The 21107-nt window shown below is 51.3% G+C and overlaps 1 protein-coding gene across 13 annotated transcripts in view; it reads left to right on the top strand.

Annotated features, from left to right (window-relative positions):
- EHMT1 (euchromatic histone lysine methyltransferase 1) overlaps positions 1 to 14876 on the top strand; it is a 116308-nt gene extending 101432 nt beyond the window's left edge. For 12 of the 13 annotated variants that reach the window (XM_039561527.1, XM_019284987.2, XM_010397620.3 and 9 more), the window contains 8 exons: positions 399 to 566; positions 897 to 1041; positions 1907 to 1984; positions 3259 to 3374; positions 5591 to 5677; positions 10069 to 10147; positions 12259 to 12434; positions 13251 to 13472. In XM_039561527.1, the coding sequence (XP_039417461.1) occupies positions 399 to 566; positions 897 to 1041; positions 1907 to 1984; positions 3259 to 3374; positions 5591 to 5677; positions 10069 to 10147; positions 12259 to 12434; positions 13251 to 13434 (1033 nt within the window). In that variant the 3' untranslated portion in view covers positions 13435 to 13472. Of the gene's footprint in view, positions 1 to 398; positions 567 to 896; positions 1042 to 1906; positions 1985 to 3258; positions 3375 to 5590; positions 5678 to 10068; positions 10148 to 12258; positions 12435 to 13250 lie in introns of all 13 variants that reach the window. The other variant, XM_010397611.3, reaches the window with a different exon arrangement.
- The last annotated feature ends 6231 nt before the right edge of the window (positions 14877 to 21107 follow it).

The following is a 21107-nucleotide window of genomic DNA, read 5'->3' as shown; positions in this document are numbered from 1 at the left end:
ACCATCATGCTCTCACCAAAAGCTGGTGAGTGTAAACAAGGGCCAAGTCCAACACCAGTTTCCTGTGGGACTCTTCCATTTCCAGCCTACTCTTCCCACCCCATATCTTTCCCTGCCAGAGAGAGTTTCAAGCCTGTCTGAAGTTAGGCTGGTACCAGCAAGGTACCTGAAGCAAGGCAAGGTTTGCCCAGAGCTCTCATGGGTGCCCAGAGCTCCAGTCTGTGGCTTCTGTCAGAAGAATTCACTGAACCATGCTTAATAAAGAAAATTCAGGTGATTATTCACTACTACAGATTCTTCCTCGTCCCTTAAGGGCTGGCTGGAGGATGTGATGCAGCTTGGTTTCCCCTTGCCTGGTTTCTCCTGGGGAATCCTTATCCTTCCTTGCTGTTTTGCAGTCTCTTTCTTTCCCGTGGCTCGGATGTCACTTTAAAGAACAAGGAGGGTGAGACCCCGCTGCAGTGCTCCAGCCTTAACTCTCAGGTCTGGGTGGCCCTACAGATGAACAAGACTCTCAAAGAATCATCTTCTGAGAAGCCTGCCCAGATAGAGAAGGTGGTGAGCAGGTGAGAATAGGGCTGGCTTTGCTTGTGGGTCATGAAATTGAGCCCTTGCACAGGGAAGGCTGGGGGCCTGGTTTAAGAAAGAATTGGTGTGAAGGTCAGTGTGAGCTTAGCCAGAACTAAGCCCATGCTGATTCAGTCCATGGTTTGCAAATTCGTCCTCCAAATGGAAATATTCACAAGCACAAAGAACCATCTATGAGGCAGGGTGGGAAAACATGAGCTCTGTTCTAGTCTGAATGGCTTTGAGTGCTCAGTGCTCAAGGATGGTGTATGAATGGCCCCTTCTTTGGGGGGACTTTCCTTCTGTGACAGTTCTTTCTCCACTGACAGAGACATTGCCCGGGGCTACGAGCGGATCCCCATTCCCTGTGTCAATTCCGTGGACAGTGAGCCCTGTCCCAGCAACTACAAATACGTGTCACAGAACTGTGTCACCTCCCCGATGGACATTGACAGGAACATCACTCATTTACAGGTGAGGGATCCTGGTTTGCTCCTGTTCTGGGCTGTGCAGTGCTCCTCAGAACAGATTTGGCATTCCAGTTGGGAATGCTGAGTCCTAATATTGCTGTCAAATTCCAGCTAAGGTTGAGTTCCTCACCTCCAGCTCTTATGTAGGAGATGGGATTTTGATTTTCTTCAGTTTTGAGGCTTAAGCTGAGCTCTGTGTTCAGCTGTAGCACCGGCCATCTGGTGCTGGCTGCTGTGGCTCCCATTTATCCTTATCCTCTGTTCTGAGGCTGGAGAGTCAGGGATTTGTTGGGAGACCTTTCCCATGGACTGCAGCACCCAGGCCGAGGTCTTGGCTGTGATGCTGCAGTCCTGGAAGGGCTGGGTGGGGAAAGTTTAGGGTTAGGGTGAGGGTGAGCCCTGCTGGGCACAGCTCTGAGGTGGCTGAAGTGACCTTCCTGTGGCCAGTCCCTGTTGTGCAGCAGCTGGTGGTGGGGCTGTGCTGGCTGGGGGATGCCGGGGAAGCAGCCAGCTGGAGTGGGAAGTGGGAAGCAGCAGGGGAGGACTGAGCACAGTTGCATCATCTCCCAGCTCTGGTCCCTCCTTGGAGCTTTCCTTGTCCCCAAGTGTGGAGAGCAGCTCACAGGGCATGGGGGAGGGTTAATAACAGGGACATCCTCCCGTGAGCAGTGAGGCTGGCTCAGAATGAGATCCCTCCTTGCAGGGCAGAGTCCTTTGGTGCTCAGTGCACACAGAAATAAAGAATGGAGTTAAACTGCCACTGAATGGTGGAGCTGCTGATCCTTCTGGCCGAGGAGCTGCACCAAGAGGAGGAGATGTGGTTTCAGTAGTGTGAGTGGTGTGGAATTGACCCTTTGCTTCTCTTGCAGTATTGTGTCTGCATAGATGACTGCTCCTCCAGTAACTGCATGTGTGGCCAGCTCAGCATGCGCTGCTGGTACGACAAGGTGAGGACACACAGCCCCCTCCTGGCTCACACCAGGGCTTGAGAGCTCAACTTTGCCTAATTCAGTTCCTTTCACTCAAAACCAACTCAAAACCAGGTCGGACAGGGCTTGGAGCAACCCTGGTCTAGTGGGAGATGTCCCTGCCCATGGAAGGGGTTGGAATGAGCTGAGCTTTAAAGTCCCTTCCAACCCAAACCATTCTCTGCTTCTGTAATTCCAGCTCCTTTCTTCTTGACTTAAAATGCCTGAAGTTGTAGTCTCAGCTCTGAGACATGTGTGATAATCCAAACTGCGTGCTTAGGGCAGCTTTTCTTGTGTTACTTATTTGTGTTCCTCTCGTGCCAACTGAGCCATTAGTTACACCCACGTGATAGGGAGCATTTAATAACCCATGCGTGAAGTCAGCTTCCATTTCAGAGCAACGTGGAAAGTGCTGTAAGATGTAAACAAAGGGAAGGGAGGAGAGAGAGAATTTGTTTTTTTAGCTGCTTTTTATTTATTGTGATTCTTGTGGTTGAAGGCAAAGTAAAGATGTTTTCACTGCCACACTGCCAGAAGTCAGGTTTGTTTCGGGTAAATGCTTCAACCCTCCAGGGAGGTTTGGAGATTCTTCTTTGGGCAGGTGCTGCAAAGATCAGAAGTTCTGTGAATCTCTGCACGTTTCTCCCACGAGGAATGTTGGCATCTTTCTTGGCTTTGTAGCCATTTTATTTACACATTAATAGGTAATTACACCTCTCAAGCCTTAAAAGCCAAATTTGTTAAATAGGATAAATTGCATCCATCACTTCCTTAATCCTGTATGTTGGTAAATAATTGAACTGAATTTTTTGGGACTGTTATTTGGGAAGGTAATGTGGTTCACAGAACTTGGGTGTACTGGCCTTGGGCTCTGGAAGTTCAGGCCTTATTCCAGAGGCAGACTAAGCATCCACTTCTCCCCTCCAGCACAGCAAATGACAATAATGATGATGATGCACACCAGTTTTCTGCACAGCACCGGGAGGTATTTTTTAGTGCTGTGTAGGGTGATGCCAGGCAGCAAAAATCTAAATTCTCTGGCTGTTTGTCAGCTGTGGGTGACAGTGCTGCTGTCAGGGTAGAGCAAAATCACTGCAGAACCTGAGCTCTGACGCTGGGTTTGGGGAGGTCAGGGCACGACTCTGCCTTGGGGTTCTCTGGCCTGATTTTACCCTGGGGGGAATTTCTCCCTGTGGTTTTGGGGATCCCAGTAGCAGACAAATAACCCAGTCTGGGGTGGCTCTCTCCTTCAGGATGGCCGACTCCTGCCTGAGTTCAACATGGCTGAGCCCCCCCTGATCTTTGAGTGCAACCACGCGTGCTCGTGCTGGAGAACCTGCAGGAACCGGGTGGTGCAGAACGGCCTCAGGTGAGCAGGAGGGGCCAAACACAGCTGATCTGGGCAGGACCAACCCCAAACCCATGAGCTTTCTGCTCTCAGCTCACCCATAAACCCACAAAACCCAGCACAGAAGCTGGGGCTGGTGGATGAAAGTGGGTTCCTGCCTGCTGCTGGTGGGAATGAAGCAGCAGTGGGTTGATGAGCTCAATTAACATCTCAATTAGTATTTGCACCCTGCCCATAGCACCATCAGGTGGGAACTGCAGTGTTCTTTCATCAGCTGAGCATAAAACATACAAATGGCTTGTGGGTTTGCATGCACAGCCCAAGTGTGGTGTCTCAGAGGGAGAGCTGAGAAGGATATGACAGCAACAGAGCTGCAGAGTCTTAATTCCGAAGGTCTCGTGAGCCAGCAGTCTAGATCAGAAATACAGGCCAGCATGCCCAGACTGGGCTGCTTAAAATTCCCAAGTTAGTGGCATGATTCCCCCTGAACTGGATACCTGAACACCTGATGGCTTCGCTGCTCCAGGTAAGACCAGTGGGATTTTGGTGCCTGGCTAAAAATGTCCATGTTTTGGTTTGGACCTCTGCTGTGGAGGAGTTTGACACTGCACTAAGCTCAAAGGGATCCCACTGGAAAAAAAAAAAAGACTTTTTGGATTTTTTTTATAGTGCTGACAACACTCTTTTTGCAAGCTTTGTAGTTTCAATGACATTTTGCAATGTTAAAAATAAGCAAGGAAGAAACTCGATGTGTTTCCACAGAACTTTACCTCTCTCTGGTTTTCCCTGCCAAGCTCCCAAGTTCCAGTGCCTCCGTGGGTGTTTCTTCAGGAGCTGTACAGCCAGAGCTGTTGCTTTTGCATTTTTTGCCTTGCTGAAGCATTTTTTCTGAAAGATGGGAAGGGTTGGAAGCCCCGCCATGAGCCAGGGGGAGCAGCTCTGCTGGGAAGGAGGGTCAGGTGCTGGGCAGAGCCCGCGGTCCCCAGGGAAGCAGCGGGAAAGGCTCCTGCTGTGGGGCTGCAGCTGACACAGGGGTGCTGCTGCTCCATTTTCAGTGCTTCCTTTGTCAGATTCACTCAAATTAACTCTGCCTGGCAGAGCACACGTATCCAGCTGGCAGCCTGGCCCAGCTCAGCTGGCAGGCTCAGCTCAGAGCCGTGGCCCCACTGCCGCCGGTGTCAGCTCCAGTGCAGAGCCCAGACCTGAGCTGGGCTCTGCTCTGCTCTGCTGGACGAGGCAAAACCTGGGGGAGCTTCCCCAAGCCCCAAACCCAGTGTTAGACCCGGTGTCTCTGAGAGCAATCATTCTCCTGAGGTCATGGTTTGCCTTGGTGAAGTTGTGGGCAAACAGGATGAAATTCACATCCCATGGTTTGAGCTGACAGTGCAGCAGGGAGTGGGGAGGGGGAAGAGAAGTACTGGGAAAAGCAACAGGGTGAAGTTAAGGTGAGCATCAGATTTCACTTAATTCCGATAACAGCATTGCTGAGAGTGGTTTTGGGTTCCCTCAGGGACAGAGCAAGCTTTTCCTAGCCCTGGAGACTGTTCATCTTGCACTTAACTCAGGTTCTGGCTGAGCATGAGGCAGAATGACTTACAGGATTGTTTCTCTGCCTATAAACCCCATCAGTAAAATTCCACAGAGCGGCTGTTACACCAAGAAGTCTTAAGTTGCAGCGTTTCTTCCTTGTCTTTCAGCCAGGCAGCTGGATATGGTGGAATTGCTGAATGCCCTGGTCTTGGCAGAGGGGCAGAGGGGTCAGAGCACTTAGCTCAAGGTGTTCTTTAGTCCCTGGGAGCTCCCTGCCTTCGCCCTCAGCACCACTCCCTGCACAGCTCCACTGCCCTAAATCCCCTTCCACCTTCCCTGCTTCTCCTAGGGCTGCATGGAGGGGAAGGAAATGCTGTGAGATTCTGATATCCTCTGTAAATCATCATCACACAGAGCATCCAGCCCTGTCCCCTCTTCCCCAGGGGTGCAGCTGGGCAGGCAGAAGGGGCTGCCTGGCACCTGTCCCTTGTCTCTGGGCTGTTTCCATGCCAGCATCTGCCTGCAGCTGGGAGCTGTGGGAGTGGAGCATCCCTGCAGTGTGAGAACGGAGGGTGAACATTCAAATCCTCTGGGAGTGCGTGGTGGTGGAAGGTGCTGGCTTTTTGCTCACCTCTCCACGAAAATCCGTTCTTTCCGTGGAGTGCTGCCATCAATGTGGCTTCATTTCCTCTTCTCCTCTTTCCCAGGACTCGGTTGCAGCTTTACCGGACACAAAAGATGGGCTGGGGAGTGCGGACGATGCAGGACATTCCTCTGGGAACCTTTGTGTGCGAGTAAGTTGTGCAGCTTCCATCAGCCCAGCAGATCCAGCACTTCCCAAATCCAGCACTTCCCCAGGGCACACGAACTTTGCTCTTCTTTAAGGAGAGGTTTTCATGCAAATCAAGCTGGCATTGAGCCCAGCTGCTGCCCTCAACCAGAGGTTTCCTGACTCCACTTCCTGCTCTGTCTGTCCTTTTCCTCACAGCGTGGAGCTTTCTCCACCCCCCTCTGTCTTGCTGGGATCTGGGCTCAGCTCTTTCCCCTCTGGAACCCAAGTGATGGGGGAAAAGCACATTTGGGTTGTGCTGCAAATGCGCTCAACTCATTCATGTGCCGTGGATATGGGACACTGCAGGCCAGGGCAGTTTGGAACAACTTTCTCTGCTTCAATCCTGACTTCTCCAGAGGTTTTCCAGTGTCACAGCTCTGGCTTTAGTCTGATTCAGCAAAACAGTGAAGCACTTGGGGTTAAGCACATGTTTTGGCCCTGACTCAATAAAGTACTTAGGCACAGAAATGTTCAGATTTATGTCAAGTGAAAAACCTGTCATCAGACCTCACAGTTTTAGGCTTTAAAGTGGTATGTGTGCTTTATTAAATAGTTTGGAAAGTGTTGTCTTCATTGCAATACAACAGTGAGTGAAGACCTTCTAAATAAGGCTGGACTCGTGTCCGTCATGGAAATGGCTGCTGGGGGTTTTTAGAACTAGTTATTGATGTGTTATGGAATTGGGGTGGGGGATTGAGGGAGATTATTGCAGTATTAAAGAAAAAAGAAAGGAAAAGATAATTCTGCAGCAAATTGGCCAAGTATTTATTCTGTGTCAGGAGCTGCCAGCTGCTAAAATTTTTTTTTAGAGATAAAGCCAAAAGCTGCTGTTTGTGGGGAGTGGCTCAGGCCTGTCCTCATGCAGGGCTTTCTGTAAGTACCAAAGGTCCCAGAGTCCCAGTGCAGTGCCCAGGGATGAGCCAGAGCCCGTGAATAAACTGCTCCCAAAGGAAAAAAGGCACTGACTTCAGCAAATCCTGCTGGAATGGCAGCACACAGCAGGAGCAGGCAGTGAGGAGGCAGCCCAGGGAAGGTGTGATGAACACAGACATTGCAGAGCACGTGGGGCTGATGGGGTGCAGATCCCACAGCCTGACTCTGCCCCCACGCTTGCCGGGAGCTGCTGGCACTGTTTCAGTGCTGGGCACTATCTTCGTTATCTAAATGAGCTGCTTACTAACCAGCTGAGCTAATTAACGTGGTGCCCGTGCACATTCCTCCTTGTGCCACACACTCATTTACTCACTCACCAACTCAGTCCTCTGCTCCATGAGTCCTTCCTGTGATTCTCTATGAGCATCCCATAGACCTGGCTCCTTCTTTTCCTCCTCTCTGGAAAGCAGCCCCAGTGCTGGCAGTGCCTGGGGCTGCCAGGACACAGCAGATCCCGGGATCAGCTCCTCTGGAAGAGCATTTGGTGTTAAACACCTGGATTAGAGCCCTGGGAGGGCAGTTGCTTTGTCCAGGGGTCGTTATCTGCTTTGGAAGGATGATTGCATTGGTGTGACCTTTATTCTGTAACTCTTCACGGGCACCAGGAGCGGCTGAGGGAGCTGGGAAAGGGGCTCAGCCTGGAGCAAAGGAGGCTCAGGGGGGACCTTGTGGCTCTGCACAAGTCCCTGACAGGAGGGGGCAGCCGGGGGGGTCGGGCTCTGCTCCCAGGGAATCAGTGAAAGGGAAAACAGCCTCCAGCTGCACATGGGGAGGTTCAGATCAGAGACAGGAAAATGGCTTTTTGCTGAAAGAGTGGTCAGGCACTGGAATGAGTCACCCAGGGAGGTGTTGGAGTCACCACCTCTGGGAGTGTTCAAAAAGAATCTGGATGTGGCAGCTGGGGATGTGGTTTGGGGTGATTGTGGTGGTGCTGGGGTCATGATGGGACTCGATGATTCTGAGGGTTTCTCCCAACTGTGATGATTCTGTGACTCTGTAGCTGCCTCCTGTCCCTCCAGCACAGCCCTGGAAGCAGCAGCTTGGCGAGGGGAGGTGGCAGTGCCACCCTCCTGTCCCACTGGGCTCCCCCAGAGCTCTGCAGCTCCTCAGGGCTGTGCTCACATGCAGGTTTCTCCCTGGCCTTGGAATTTGGTGCTGTTCAGAAGCTGCTGTTGCTCACCCTGTGCAGCTGTTGCTGTGGGCTGGGTTGAATCTGTTCTGTTCATGTTGGTAGGTGGTGGAGCTGCTCCTTCTGCAAACAGCACAGCTGCTGCTGACTTTTGTTGGAAAGGCTGGGAATTAGTGGGATGCAGAAAGCAGAGGATCTGCTCTGTTCCTTTTGCATCCATTTATGGGTTTGGAATATTCACTCTGTTTCAGCAGTGCTTTAGGAAGGTAGCAGCTGCATCAGGCCAGGTGTTTTAGCCACACCTTCAGCCAGAGAAGCCCCAGGCCTCCTGCTCCCACATCCTGTGGAAAACACTGGAGCCTGTGCTAGGGACTGCTTGTTGCTCTTGGTTTTTGCATGGAGTGCCCTCTGATCACAGAGTCGTTAAGGTTTGAAAGACCTCCAGGATTATCAGTTCCAACCCCAGTCAAGGCCAGCCTGTTTGAGCAGTGCTGAGTGGCCCTGTGAAGCTCTGGCATGGAGTTATTTGCCATCAGCCTGCTGAACACCCTGGTGGGAAGAAAGACACTGCCTTGACCACAGGAGCTCTTAAATGAAGGGGCTCCTGCTGTTTTTTGGGTAGGAACATGCACCCCTTGCATGTCCTCCCCTAACTTTGGGCCTGGAAAATCAGGAACCTGTTGCTATCTGTGAACAGCCTTGGAAAGGAAATGAGTTACAAGAAACAGGCTTTAAAGGAGCATCAAACTAACAATTTTTCATTTGATTGTGGTATTTTATTTCATGGAATTATAACCCTGCAGTGGCTGTTCCTGGGCACGAGGCCTCTCTGGGCAGAATTATTCAGCTGTTCTCAGCTGCTGCTGCTGCCCACTGGGCCTTTCCACAGCAGCTTCTCCCTCTCTGGCCACGTTTCTGTGCTTTAGGCCTCCAAGGAGTGGGTGATTTCCAGCAGTAGAGCAGTGAGGGCAAACAGGAGGCTCCCAGTTGGGAGCTACAGCCAAAAATCCCTGGTCACAGAGCACAGGGATCCTCTCCAGGTTTGTGTTTCCTGGCTCTCAGCCTCCCCAGCCTGGGAGTTAAATGCTGCCTTGAGCCCCAGGGGGATTGGAGGCCGTTGTTTAACACTTGGAATGTGCCTGAGGGCTGTGGGAATGCTGTGAGAGGACTGCTGGTCATGGGAGTTCTGTTGATGCTGCAAAGAATATTTATTCATGTGCAATAATTTGTGTTTCACTGCAGGCTGGGAACACTCACATACCAAAATCAGAAACACTGACTGGTTTGGGTTGGGAGGGACCTTAAATCCCATCTCATTTCCACTGTCCCATGGGCAGGGACACCTTCCACTGCCCCAGATTGCTCCAAGCCCTGTCCTTGGACACTTGCAAAGCTGCTGTGCTGCTGCTTCTTTCTCACATCCTCCCTTAGTCCCTCCACTCTGAGTCTGTTACTTTGACTGAAGCAGCTCAGGGCAGGAAGTGTTGAACCTTGATGGTCCCAAGCTATTTAAAATGGAGACAGGGAGATGTGGGAACACCAGTGCCATGGGGACTCCTGCAGCAAGGGAGGTTTGCACCAAACCCAGACCTCTCTGGCTGTGAAAGGTGGGGCTGCATTTGGAACTTCTCAGCAAGCCCAGGCCAAGCAAAATCTGCATCATTCTGCTTGGAGGACTTGCCTGTCACCTGTTTTTACAACAGGGCGGTTGTAGCTGGGGTCACAGCTCGGATTTATTCTGAGAAGGAAGCCCAGATCCTTCCAGGGATCCTGCCAGGACCTAGGACTTTTAAACCAAAACTTTTTAAGTTGTGTAGCCTATAATTGCTCAAACTACCCTGGGAAATACAGGAGGGGCAGACACAAACGTTTTGTTTTGGGGTGTGAACAGCACGAGCACTGCAGTGGTTGTGGGACAACCTGAGTCTGAACAGGAACTTCAGGAGACTTGGATTCGTGTGTTGATCTTGGCCAACAAAGAGATTTGCAAAAGGAAACTTATTCCTCAGGAAAAATGTAAATTGATTTTTAATATTAAAGTGGTTTTAATATCATTAAAGTCATTTTCAATATTATTTAAGTGTTGCTCTGAAGGGAAAAGAGTTTGGAGCCAGATTTTCACTGCTGGACATTAACAGGGCTCTGTTTGGTGGCTCGGAGCTGACCAGCACTGTGGCTGTGCTTGCCCATCTGTGGCTGGGCTGCCTCCCTGTGCCTCTCTCTTCCCAAAAAGAAGTGTTCAAACCTGTGATCACAGGAGCCTCTCATTCCTGCCTGTCCTTTGCCCACAGGTACGTTGGGGAGCTGATCTCCGACTCCGAGGCCGATGTCCGTGAGGAGGACTCCTACCTCTTCGACCTGGACAACAAGGTACGGTGTCTGCAGGTGTCCAGAGAGACAAACCCGAGGTCCTGCCTCCCCAAAAGAGCCCAGAGAAAGTTTGTCTCCGTCTTGATGTACAGCAAAATCCTGCAGAGAGCACAACTGCTGTGCTTTGTTGGAAATGTGGTTGAGGTGAGATTTAGGGCTGGTTAAAAGGGCAGCAGAACCAACTCGTGCTGCCCACGCTACTTCTGAGCAAGATGCTCCTCTGTCAAAGCCCTTGGAGCATCCTGAGGTCAATTGTCCAGGGCTTGGTACTCCGAAGCTGGCACCTGTGTGATTGGCAGCTCTGTGAGTTCTTCATAAAGTGATGATGAGCTGAAGACTGAAAAAAAAAACCCCAGCAAACCCTGTTCACTCATAAAGGATCCATGAGATACCCTGGCAGGGGCTTGTCCTGCTGCTTGTTTCCCTGCACTGCTCTGTGAGGGCTCTCAGGGCAGCAATTTGGCTTTGCAAAGCACCATCTGAAAGTTTTAAGCAAGGCCATGACTTCAGACTCCCCCTGGGGAAGGAGAAGTGAGAAAAGGTGAGCTGGGGACTTGCAGGAGTGGGGTGCCTTCCAAGGAAGGCTGTAAAACACTCTGTGCCTTGTTTCTGTCATCAGCTGGTGACAAAGAAGCTGGGCTTTATTTTTTGTTCTCGTCTGTTTTTTAAAGCAACACACGTTTGAGAGCTGAAAAATGATAAACAATGAGTCTGGTGTGAAAACAGGGGGTTGGACTGAAATTAAGAAGTTGAAAGGGACTTCAGCCTGGTTTGTGCATTTATGAGCAAGAGCCCGCCTGGGCCCTGCCCTGCCTCTTGCATCCCTGAGGGAGAACCTCTGTGCTGGCTCCTGGGAAGCCATCAGGGAAGCAGGGAGGGAGGCCAAGGTGGAGCATCTTTAGAAAACCAGGCACCAAATCACTGAGGGATGGTTAAAGCTGCCCATCAGGCTGGGCAGAGAAGGGCAGGGCAGAGCCAGCAGGTCCTGTGTCCTCCAGAGCGATGGGGCATTGCCAAGGGTGTGAATCCCAACCCCAGAGGAGCCTCGAGGTCCTGGTGTGTCTGGAAGGAATGGCCTGAATGGATCTGTGCTGTGGTGAGAGTGCTTGGGCTGTCCTTGCTGTTGTCTGGGTTGTCATTTGTTGTCCCTGTTCCTTGAGTTGTCACTCACAGCCCCGTGTGAGGTGATCATGGAGTGTCCCGGGTCCTGCTGTGGGTGTGGGAGTGGTGCTGCCATCCTGCCCCACCATGGTATTTCCATGGATGAAACTGGGGGAGTGAAATCATTTAAATCATTGATTTATGGAATCAGAGCTGGTGACACCGTGTGTGCTCCAGGCCCGTTGGGGTGGTGCCTCCCCCAGTTTTTGGGATGATTTCCTGGGCTCCTGCACCCCTGAGTGTGACCTGGCACAGCTCATCCGTTAATGATCCGAGGTGCTTGTCCAAAAGGGACTTGGAGCACCACTAATGGATCCTTTTGCTTTTGGCCTCTTTGCAACTGAAATTAGCTGCTGTAATTAAAGCCTCTGCTTTGCACAGTCATTCTCTGCTGGAATAAAAAAGCCCTGAGGGGAGTTCTTTTATTTTCAAGGAAAACAAAGTATTACTGCTCTCTGGGCTCTCTGGAAAGGGAATTTCTGTGTTCTCACTTTCACTCTTATCTGCAAAACCCTGTGTTTTCTCCAGGCTCTGGCTTTGTGTTTCCAAGCTGTCATGTTCAATTAGAGGACAGAACAGATGCCTGTTCCCCCATCCAGGGGCTGGTACCCACAAGGTGTCTGCACTGAACATCAATCCCGTTGTGCCAAACTGGTGCTTGGGTTGGGAGAAGTGGCGTGCCAGAGTGTTAAAAAACAGCTCTTGGGGTGTGTGGGGGCAGAGCGCTGTGCAGAAAACTCTTTTTTCAGGGTACTGTTGAATATAAATTGATTATAAAAGTGTGTGTGTGTGTTTTCAATCCTTCCAAACCCGCAGTGAGTGCCCTGCCCTGGCTGTTCCCGGAGCTCTCCAGAGTATTAATGGGGACACCAACAGCCTGGTCATTTATTTAAATCCAGTAACTCCCAAGGCCAGCGTGTTCTAACGAGCGCTGCCCCGTTTCTCCCCAGGATGGAGAGGTTTACTGCATTGATGCCCGTTTCTACGGCAACATCAGCCGCTTCATCAACCACCTGTGCGAGCCCAACCTCATCCCAGTGCGGGTGTTCATGTCCCACCAGGACCTGCGCTTCCCCAGGATCGCCTTCTTCAGCACCAGGCACATAGAGGCTGGAGAGGAGATCGGGTACGTGCCACCCCCCTGCCACCATCGAGGGGGATGAGAGCTCTGGGTCTCTCCAGCCCTTTGCTCCAGGGGTTGTGTCTCGGGGATCCCCCTGAAGTTTGCAAAGCCCCAGGCTCAACCTGGCTGTGTCCACTCAGAGCCCTGAACCCCCTGCCCTGGGCTGAGCCCCAGCGTGGGCAGCAGGGGAGGGGGATTGTGCCCCTGTGCCCCTGTGCTCAGGTGAGACCCCACCTGCAGAGCTGCCCCAGCCCCGGGGCCCAGCACAGGAAGGACCTGGAGCTGCTGGAGAGAGGCCAGAGGAGGCCCCGGAGCTGCTCCAAGGGCCCCTCTGCTCTGGAGCCAGGCTGGGAGAGCTGGGGGTGCTCACCTGGAGAGGAGAAGGCTCCAGGGAGAGCTCCGAGCCCCTTGCAGGGCCTAAAGGGGCTCCAGGAGAGCTGGAGAGGGACTGGGGACAAGGCATGGAGGGACAGGGCACAGGGAATGGCTTCCCACTGCCAGAGGGCAGGGATAGATTAGATTAGATTAGATTAGATTAGATTAGATTAGATTAGATAAAGGATCCCCTACAATGAGGGTGGGCAGGCCCTGGCACAGGGTGCCCAGAGCAGCTGGGGCTGCCCCATCCCTGGAGGTGTCCAAGGCCAGGTTGGATGGAGCTCCAATGGAAGATGCCCCTGCCCATGGAATAGGATGATCTTTCAGGTTCCTCCACCCCAAACCATCCCGGGATTCCCCGAAGCTGCAGCAGCACCGACGTCCCCTCGCTCCCCTTTGCTGCTGCCGTTCCCTGACCCCTCCTGTGTCTCTCTCTTGCAGCTTCGACTACGGGGACAGGTTCTGGGACATCAAAGGCAAATTCTTCAGCTGTCAGTGTGGTTCACCCAAGTGCAAACACTCGAGCTCAGCGCTGGCCCAGCGGCAGGCGAGCACCTCGGCCCAGGACACGCAGGAGAACGGGCTCCCCGACACCAGCTCCGCCACGGCCACCGGCCCCTTTTGAGACTGACTCCTTCCAACCCCATAGATTCACATACTGTCTGAATTTCCATTTAAAAGAGAAAGAAGAGAGAGAGGAGGAAAAAAAAAAAAAAAAAAGACACAAAACCACACAAAAAATTAAAAAAAAAAAAAAAAGAGAAAAGAAAAAAAAATAAAAAGAAAAAAAACCCGCTCAAGGAAAGCCAAGGGTTTGTGACACTTAGGGCTGTGCCACCGACTGTTACTTGAGGAAGGAGTGAAAGCAAATCCCGCCTCCGTGATGTTGTTCTCCCCTCCCTGCTCCTGGAAAGCTGCTGGGTTTCACAGCTGTGTGTGCAGGGGTGGCTGTTGCATTTTTTTTTTTGCCACCCGAGCTGTCCTGGCCTCCTCTCTGAACATGCTGAGTGTTGTCAGAGCCAGGGGGAGCCGCCCGTCCTCGGAATGTCGCTCATTGCCTGGATCCCTCCCGCCCACTCACTCCAGTTCACCCACAATAAACTCTGGATGCTTGATGGGACTTCGTTTCTGGGAGGGAGCGGGAGGTGCTGGCTCTGGGTTTGCTTGGCACAGCCCCGGGGCAGGTTCTGCTGGTTGGGTTTTTGTTGGTTTGGTTGGTTTTTTGGTTGGTTGGTTGTTTTTGGGTTTGGTTTTTTTTTTTTTTTTTTTGATCTATAAATGAATTAATTCCTCCCCCATCTCGCAGGACGTTGTGGTGGGGCCTTTCCAGGGGTGTTTCCTACAACCACCCTCAGTTCTCTCCAACCCCCACGGCTTTTTTCTCATCTGATGAGAAGAATGCCAGAGTCCTTCCAATCCCTGTGACCCCTGGCTCTCTCCCTCCTGGATTTTCTCCGTTCAAACCAGCTCTGGTCCAGGCCCTGGTCGTGTCTCAGTGTTGGGTTCCTCCGTGAAGGAACTCCCCTCACCCCGTCCCAGGAGTGGTTTTAGAGAGGGAAGGCTGAAGAGGATTTTACAAGACACTAATTCCTAAAGAAAACCAGTTTTCCCCCCCCTTTTTTAAAGATAAAATGAATGATATATATATTATAGAGAACCTGGACTGGCTGGGGTGGACAGATGTGTCACGGTGAGAAGATCCCAGATGCCACCAGCTCGTCTGCTCCCATCCCTTTGCTCCACGCCGGGCACCTTGGATTGATTTTTAAGCCACATGCTATGAGGTTTCAATAAACTGATTTATTTTTTACCATTATTGAAACATCGGGGACAAGCATTAAAAACATGGAGAAAAAAAAAAAAAGCTTAAAAAAAAAAAAAAACAACAAAAACACCAACAAAACAAAACCCACAAAAAAACCAAAAAAACCAAAACGACAACAAAAAGAAACCACAAAACAAAACGGTGCTGATTCTGGTGTGATTTTTGCTCACCACGTGAATATAAACTTATCAATTGTATAAAAAGAACAAAGTGATTTTAGTATAAAAATGCAGGAAAAAAAACAAAACTTTTTTTAAATTGTTAGTATTGTAGTGTGAATAAATTTGCCATCACCTTTTGTGTGGTGGCTGGGCAGGTCATTATCTTAATTTTTTTTTTTTTTTTTGCATATATCTTTAAATACTGTAATTAGTGCAGTAACAAGTTTTTGTTTTTGTTTTTTTTTTTTGTTCATCTCTTCTAGAACATTCATAATGCCATCATGTTTATTATTATTATTTTTTTTTCTGTTAATGTTTTTGACAGTTTTAAAGGAGCAGCCTTTTGGCTCTGATCATTTTCTTGTTCTGTTTTCAATGAAATCAATAAAAAAAAGAAAAAAAAAGTGCTTTAAAAGGAGTTTGGCTTTTTTTATCTGCTGGGGTGAGGGATGGCGCAGGCTGGGACTGAACTGCTCCTTGGTGGGCTTGAAAATGAAGAAAGTAACAACAAAAATCCCCATTCTTGCAAAGAAAAGCAGCCTGAGTGACTGTTTGCCTTTTATTTGGGGGGGGGAGGGGGTTTGAGGCTGTTTGTTAAAATTTTGTGTAATTAAAAGTTTGGGAGCCTGAATTCTGGATGGGCACCCTGAGGTTTGGCGATCCTGGGATGTCTCCCCACCCCGTGCCAGGGGGAAATGAAATGGAAAACGCCAGGGAAGGAGGTGAGGGGGAGAAGCTGCTTGGGAGCAATCCCTGGGGGTGTTCCCAGCACGGGGCTCTGGGGCTGAGCCCAGTCCCTCACCTGCTCCCAGAGGGTTTTCCTGCTCCAGGGCCAGGGGTGTGGGGCGTGGAGGGGTCAGAGCCAGCTCGGGGGGATCACAGGGCACTGAAAGCCCCTGCACACCGAGCTGAGGAGTTCTCCTGGCTCATCTCTCGGGGTGCTGGTGGACAGGGGGGTGTTAAAAAGCACCCAAAGGCAGCGTCCATCGCCCTGGGCTGACCTGGGCCAGCAGAGCCATAAAATTACCCTGGACACCCGAGCTCATCTGGCTTCTCTTTATAGACTCCTTCCCTCTCTTTGTGCTGCCGTGACCTCCTCTGAGGAGGAAATATGAGCGAGGCTGATGGTTATCCTGCAGCCCAGGTAAGAGTTATAAAAACCTCTATAAATGTGGAATTTCACCCCACGTCTCATTCCTGAGCCTTTGCCAGAGCTGGAAGAAATATTGCTTTATCTCCCTGCTAGCACAGAATATTCCCTCGTCTGCTGAAGGAGCTCCCTTATCACCCTTTTAATTTCCTATCTGGTGCTCCAAGCAGGATGAAAAGCCTCGGCTGCTGTCACTGGAGGCAGGGAAAGGCCTCGATGGCTGTGAGAGGGAGAACCAGCCTGGGGTTTAAATTTAAGGCTGCAGGAGGGATGGGAGTGATGGGGGGACAGGAGCTGGTGCCAGGGGAGGTCAGGCTCGGCCTCCCTGTCCCTCCCCCGGGCCCAGAAACGGCCTGAATGCCCAGAAAAACCCAATATTGCTGGGTGCTGCCTGCGGGGAGAGCTGTGCCTCACCTGGGAGGGGGAGGTAGGACGAGCTCAGCCCCACACATGCGTTTTTGCTATCTCTGCCTTTTAATCTCTAATTAACCAACGTGAGAGTCATTAAGGAGGGCTCAGGCCCTCAGGACTGTGTTAAACATCTGCTGGGGCTCCCTCTTTGCTGGTGGCACTGGGGACACACAGGAGGTGTTGCTCAGGTGCCATGGGAGGGGACAGCACCCGGCCAGGGAGGGGCACCTGGGTCACCTCTGCTGTCCCTGCAGCATCAGAGGGGCCCAGCAGCCCCCACAGCAAGGAAATGCCCCCGTGCTTGGGAGGTTTTTAATGGATAAATGCCCTCCAGCCCTCTGGGATGGGTGTGGGAGTGGAAGGAAGTTGGGGCACCAGGAGTGTCCCCACCTCGCCACGCCCTGATCAGCACCAGCAAAGGTGGGGTTTGTGGAGCTGCTCCTCTCCCTCCTTGCTCCTGGAGCCCCTGGAGGTTTGCAGGGAGCTGGGATGAAGGTCCCACACCTGCACTGGGGGGTTCTGCCCCAGGGCTGCTGGTGAAGCCACCAGAGCCTGGTGTTGAGCTGGGATTAATTTCCCCTTGTCACAAAGTGTCCCAGCTGAGCTGGTGGCAGCAGGGCCTGGGCAAAGCCAGGCTTTGTTTAAACACTCAGCGCTCTGCTCTGTAGCAGGGATAAGAGATTCCATTAAAAGGGCTGCTGTTGGACAGGATCCATTTGCCAGCTTTCCTGGCTGCAGTCTGCAAAACCCTGCAGGAATAGACAGCGCTGGACACGTGGAGCCTCCTGCCCTGTTCCCCTCCAAGAAGGGTTTGCAAAAGCTACAAAATTCCTCGGAGCCCAGCAGAGCCTTTGGGATGAGCTAACTTCCAGGAGCTGGCAGGGAGCTGTGGGCATGCCAAAGGTTGAGCTCTGCATTTGGGATGCTTTTCCCTTCCCCAAGGAAAGGAGGGACAGGGGAAGAACCACCCCCGATCCTCTTTTCAGACCAATCTACCCCATTTCCAGCCCCCCTTCCCGGCCATACACGGCCAGTGCTGGCAGCTGGTGCCTGCCCTGGGCTCTGCTGTGTGAGCAAAGGGCTGGAGGGATGCTCTGTAACCAAATAATGTGGAGCAGAGCTAAAATGAGGATCTGTGTTGTTGATCAGATAGAAACCAAAACGATTTTGGGGCTGGAGTTTTTCCCTACTGGGGGTTTGCTTTTTGCTCTGTGCTCATCCCTTGGGAGCCTGGGAATGCGGAGCCCACTGTGAGGAGGATGGAAAGCACCTGGATATGGAGAGCTTTCCCTCTGGAGGAGCCTCCATCTGTGAGCTCAGAATGAGGCTGATTTAAATGGTGATTTATTTGTCTGCAACGTGCAATGAGCTCGGAAAAAAAACTCTCAGCAATCCTGGATTGAAAAGCAAGAAATCATTGAGGTTTTTCTCCCTCCTTTCAGAAAATACAGCGGCAATGAAACAGCAGTGATGGGTGAATAATAAAACCCTTCTGTGGAGCTCACTCGTGCTAGATAAAGTATAAAGCCCCACTGATGCAGGGCTCAGGGTGAGCAGAAAATATTCCACCTGAGCAACAGCAATTAGTGCACTCGGCTCTGCCTTTGTTGTGCTCTGTAAATACAATTCTGAGCAGCAAATAAGCAGATAAGCTTTACCCAGACGTAACAGGACAAATATCCTTTTCTCCTGCCTCTGCTGGGAAGAGAATTTCTCTCTGGTCGTGCAGCTGCTGGGGGAAAAGAGCTGGAATAAATTGCCTGGGAGTTCGTGAGCAGCGAACGTGGCCCGCACCATTAGCAAAGTGACTTTATAAATGAGCAAAAGGGGAGCGGGGAGAATATTCTCATTTATATCGTGAGAATCCCTCTGGCACAGGCATGAGCTGGAAGAAGTTGAGGAACTTCTGCGGCGTTTTGTTCTCCTGATGGCTGCGCTCCCCTCCTGCTCCAGGGAGCTGCTTTTCTGCCCTGGAGCAAATCCCCGGAGCTCTTGGGGGGAGCAGGACGAGTCAGGGACCCGAGGGATGCTGGAGCCGCGGTCAGGGGTGGAGAAAGAGCAGGAGATCAGCGGGCAGGGGTTTGATGCTCAGCACCAGCACGCAGGGACTGGGGGGGAAATGCCGAAATGATGCATTTTAGTGGGAGGCAAAACCCAACTGAGGCAGCTTTGTGCTGATGCAGGTTGTGCCTGAGCTACCCCGCCTTTCATTAGGGTGTAAATGCTCCTTTTGGGCTCAAATAGGGTTAAATTGCTCACTGTGGGACGCGGATGTGCCCTGCCCTGCCCCGGGGCTGGCTGAGGTCGGTGCTGGATGAGCAATTCCTCCCCTCGCTGGCTCCTCACTCACCCCCCAGGAAGGTTTGGGATGTTTTAAGTGTTCTTAGAGAGCTCTAATGAGTGCCGTGCTGGTGCTGGGCAGAGGATGGGGACACAAAAGTGGTCCCTGGGAGCCCCCCGGGCGGGTCCATCAGCCAGACCCCAAATGAAACATTTCTCTGGAGCGACAGTTGTGCTGCATATTGGATTCTGTTAAAGGAATTCAATTTAGAGAGCATCACGCCAGGCAGAGGAGGAGGAGAAGGGCAAAACATTATGGCTAAATAATTCCAATTAACCATTCCAGACCCTTCTGGCTAATTCAGTTGGAGTAAGTGTGGGGATCTGCAGGGCTGAGATCCTCCCGCAGCACCAGGGAGTGTCTGGGGGCTGGAGCTGAGGAGAGGCTGGTTGGATGTTATTGAGCTTTATTTCTTGAGACAGAACAGAGAAGGAAGAATCTGGACTGTGAGGCAGAGCTGGAGCACCTCTCCTGCAGCCAGTCCTCGCTGCCGCTTCCCTTGGCACATGCAGCGATTTCCAGGCTAATTCCTAAATCAGTGTAAACATCAAAGCAGTGCCTGGAACGGGGCAAATGATCCAGCTCAGCTCTGCTCTGGAAAAACAACCCAGATCCCGATGTGGAGCTTTACCAGAAGGCTGGAGATCAGCCCTGGGTTTTAACGCCAGATCTTTGTGGTAGAGAAACTTAATTTCACTCTTCAGGTTACTGATTATTCTTCTTTGACTTCCTGAGTAGTTGCCCCTGGTATTGAGACCAACAAGTGTCAGGCCCTTTGCTTTCTCCAGCTGCATTTCAGGCCAATTCCCAAATCTGGGTGGCAGGAATTATTTATTCATTGTTGAGTGGTGAAAAATCCCGAGATTTCAGCTCAGAATCAAAGGAAGTTCAAACACTTGGAGGTTTGGGAAGTGCTTTGCAGCTCTGACCTGGGTTTTACCCTCCCCACATCTCCAGAATATCCTGAGCTGGAAGAGACCCACAAGGATCCCCAAAGTCCAGCTCCTGGCCCTGCACAGAACAGCCCCACAAATCCTGCAGGGAATATTTTCCCTGAGCTTCTAAACCACCTCTCATTCCTTCAGTCCCCTCCTGTGGCATCCTAAAAAAAATGATGATGAAGACTCAAAAGCAGTTGTGGGTTGTTTTTTCTCCCCCAAATGTTTGAATAGCTCCCCATGCCTCTCTGCAAACCTCTTCCCTCTGGTTGTTGTCTTTTCTTGTTGGAAGTCTTAATTTTGCTAATTAATTAAACAGCCCCTGTGTTTGTGTAAGTTCATGAGGTTTGTGGTCACTGATGCAACAACCTCTGAGGGTAAAGTATAAACCCCCAAATCTTTGGGTGCCTTTGGTTTTGAGCCTCATGGAAAACACTGTTTTTCTGCTTGATTTATCATCTTTCTCCTCTTTTCCATTTTTCTGTGTTTTCATTCTCTAGTTTGATACTTGTCTCTCCCGTTTCCCTTCTGAGGCTTCTCCCCTCTCTGGCTGTGAGGGGGGAAACACAAAAGCTTTGGATTTTCTCCTAGCAGGAAAGGCAGCTCCCACCTGGGCTGACCCAGCCCTGAGCTGCTCAGGCTCTGCCAGGGGCTCAGGGCTTAAAAACAAAGTGCTGCTGCTATTTAACAACAACACAAAAGATCCACAAGTGCCATCAGCTCGGGGGTTTTGCTGCTCTGAGACCTCCAGCTCGTGAGGGTACCCAGAGCTTGGGTTTCTTTAGGGGGCTTTTTCCTCCTTCTCTTCCCAGAGTAGCTGAGCTCTTGATGTTGGTTCAGGAATCTTCGCTCTGCTGGAGAGATGCAGGTCTGGAAGCTGTCAAGGAGCTTCTTTTATGAGCACTTGAAAGTGAAAAAAAATACAAAGAAATGGGTGCTTGAAGAGTAGAGGGGACTAATGAAGCTTTTTTATCTTGGCAATTTGTGTGTACACAGAGTGGGGGCAAGGGGAATCCTACGGAGTGTAGCAAACCCATGTAGGGCAAGGGAGTTAATAGGATGGAAATGAAATCAATATCCAGGGCTTAATTAAGAAGCTGTTTGTATTCCCAGCCCAGGAAAAAGCCCCCCCCAAGATCAGAGGTGCCAAACACTTGCTGGAGTGCAGCCTCACATGGGCTGCGTCCTGCAGGCCCCTGACAGCCCAAGGGGCTTGGCAAAGGTTATTTTTGGCTGTTCCTTCAGGAAACAGCAAGAGGAGAAGGCAATGGGGAGAAATGAGGACGCAGCCCAATGGTCCTCCAGCTACGGCTTCAAACTGGAAGAGAGTAAATTTAGTTGGATATTGGGAAGGAATTGTTCCCTGGGAGGGTGGGCAGGCCCTGGCACAGGGTGCCCAGAGCAGCTGGGGCTGCCCCTGGATCCCTGGCAGTGCCCAAGGCCAGGCTGGACACTGGGGCTTGGAGCAGCCT

This window comes from Corvus cornix, chromosome 17 (assembly GCF_000738735.6).
Source record: "Corvus cornix cornix isolate S_Up_H32 chromosome 17, ASM73873v5, whole genome shotgun sequence".
In the NCBI taxonomy this organism is placed as follows: domain Eukaryota; kingdom Metazoa; phylum Chordata; class Aves; order Passeriformes; family Corvidae; genus Corvus; species Corvus cornix.
Note: the sequence above shows the minus strand (reverse complement) of the source record. Positions and strands in the feature narration are given on the sequence as shown.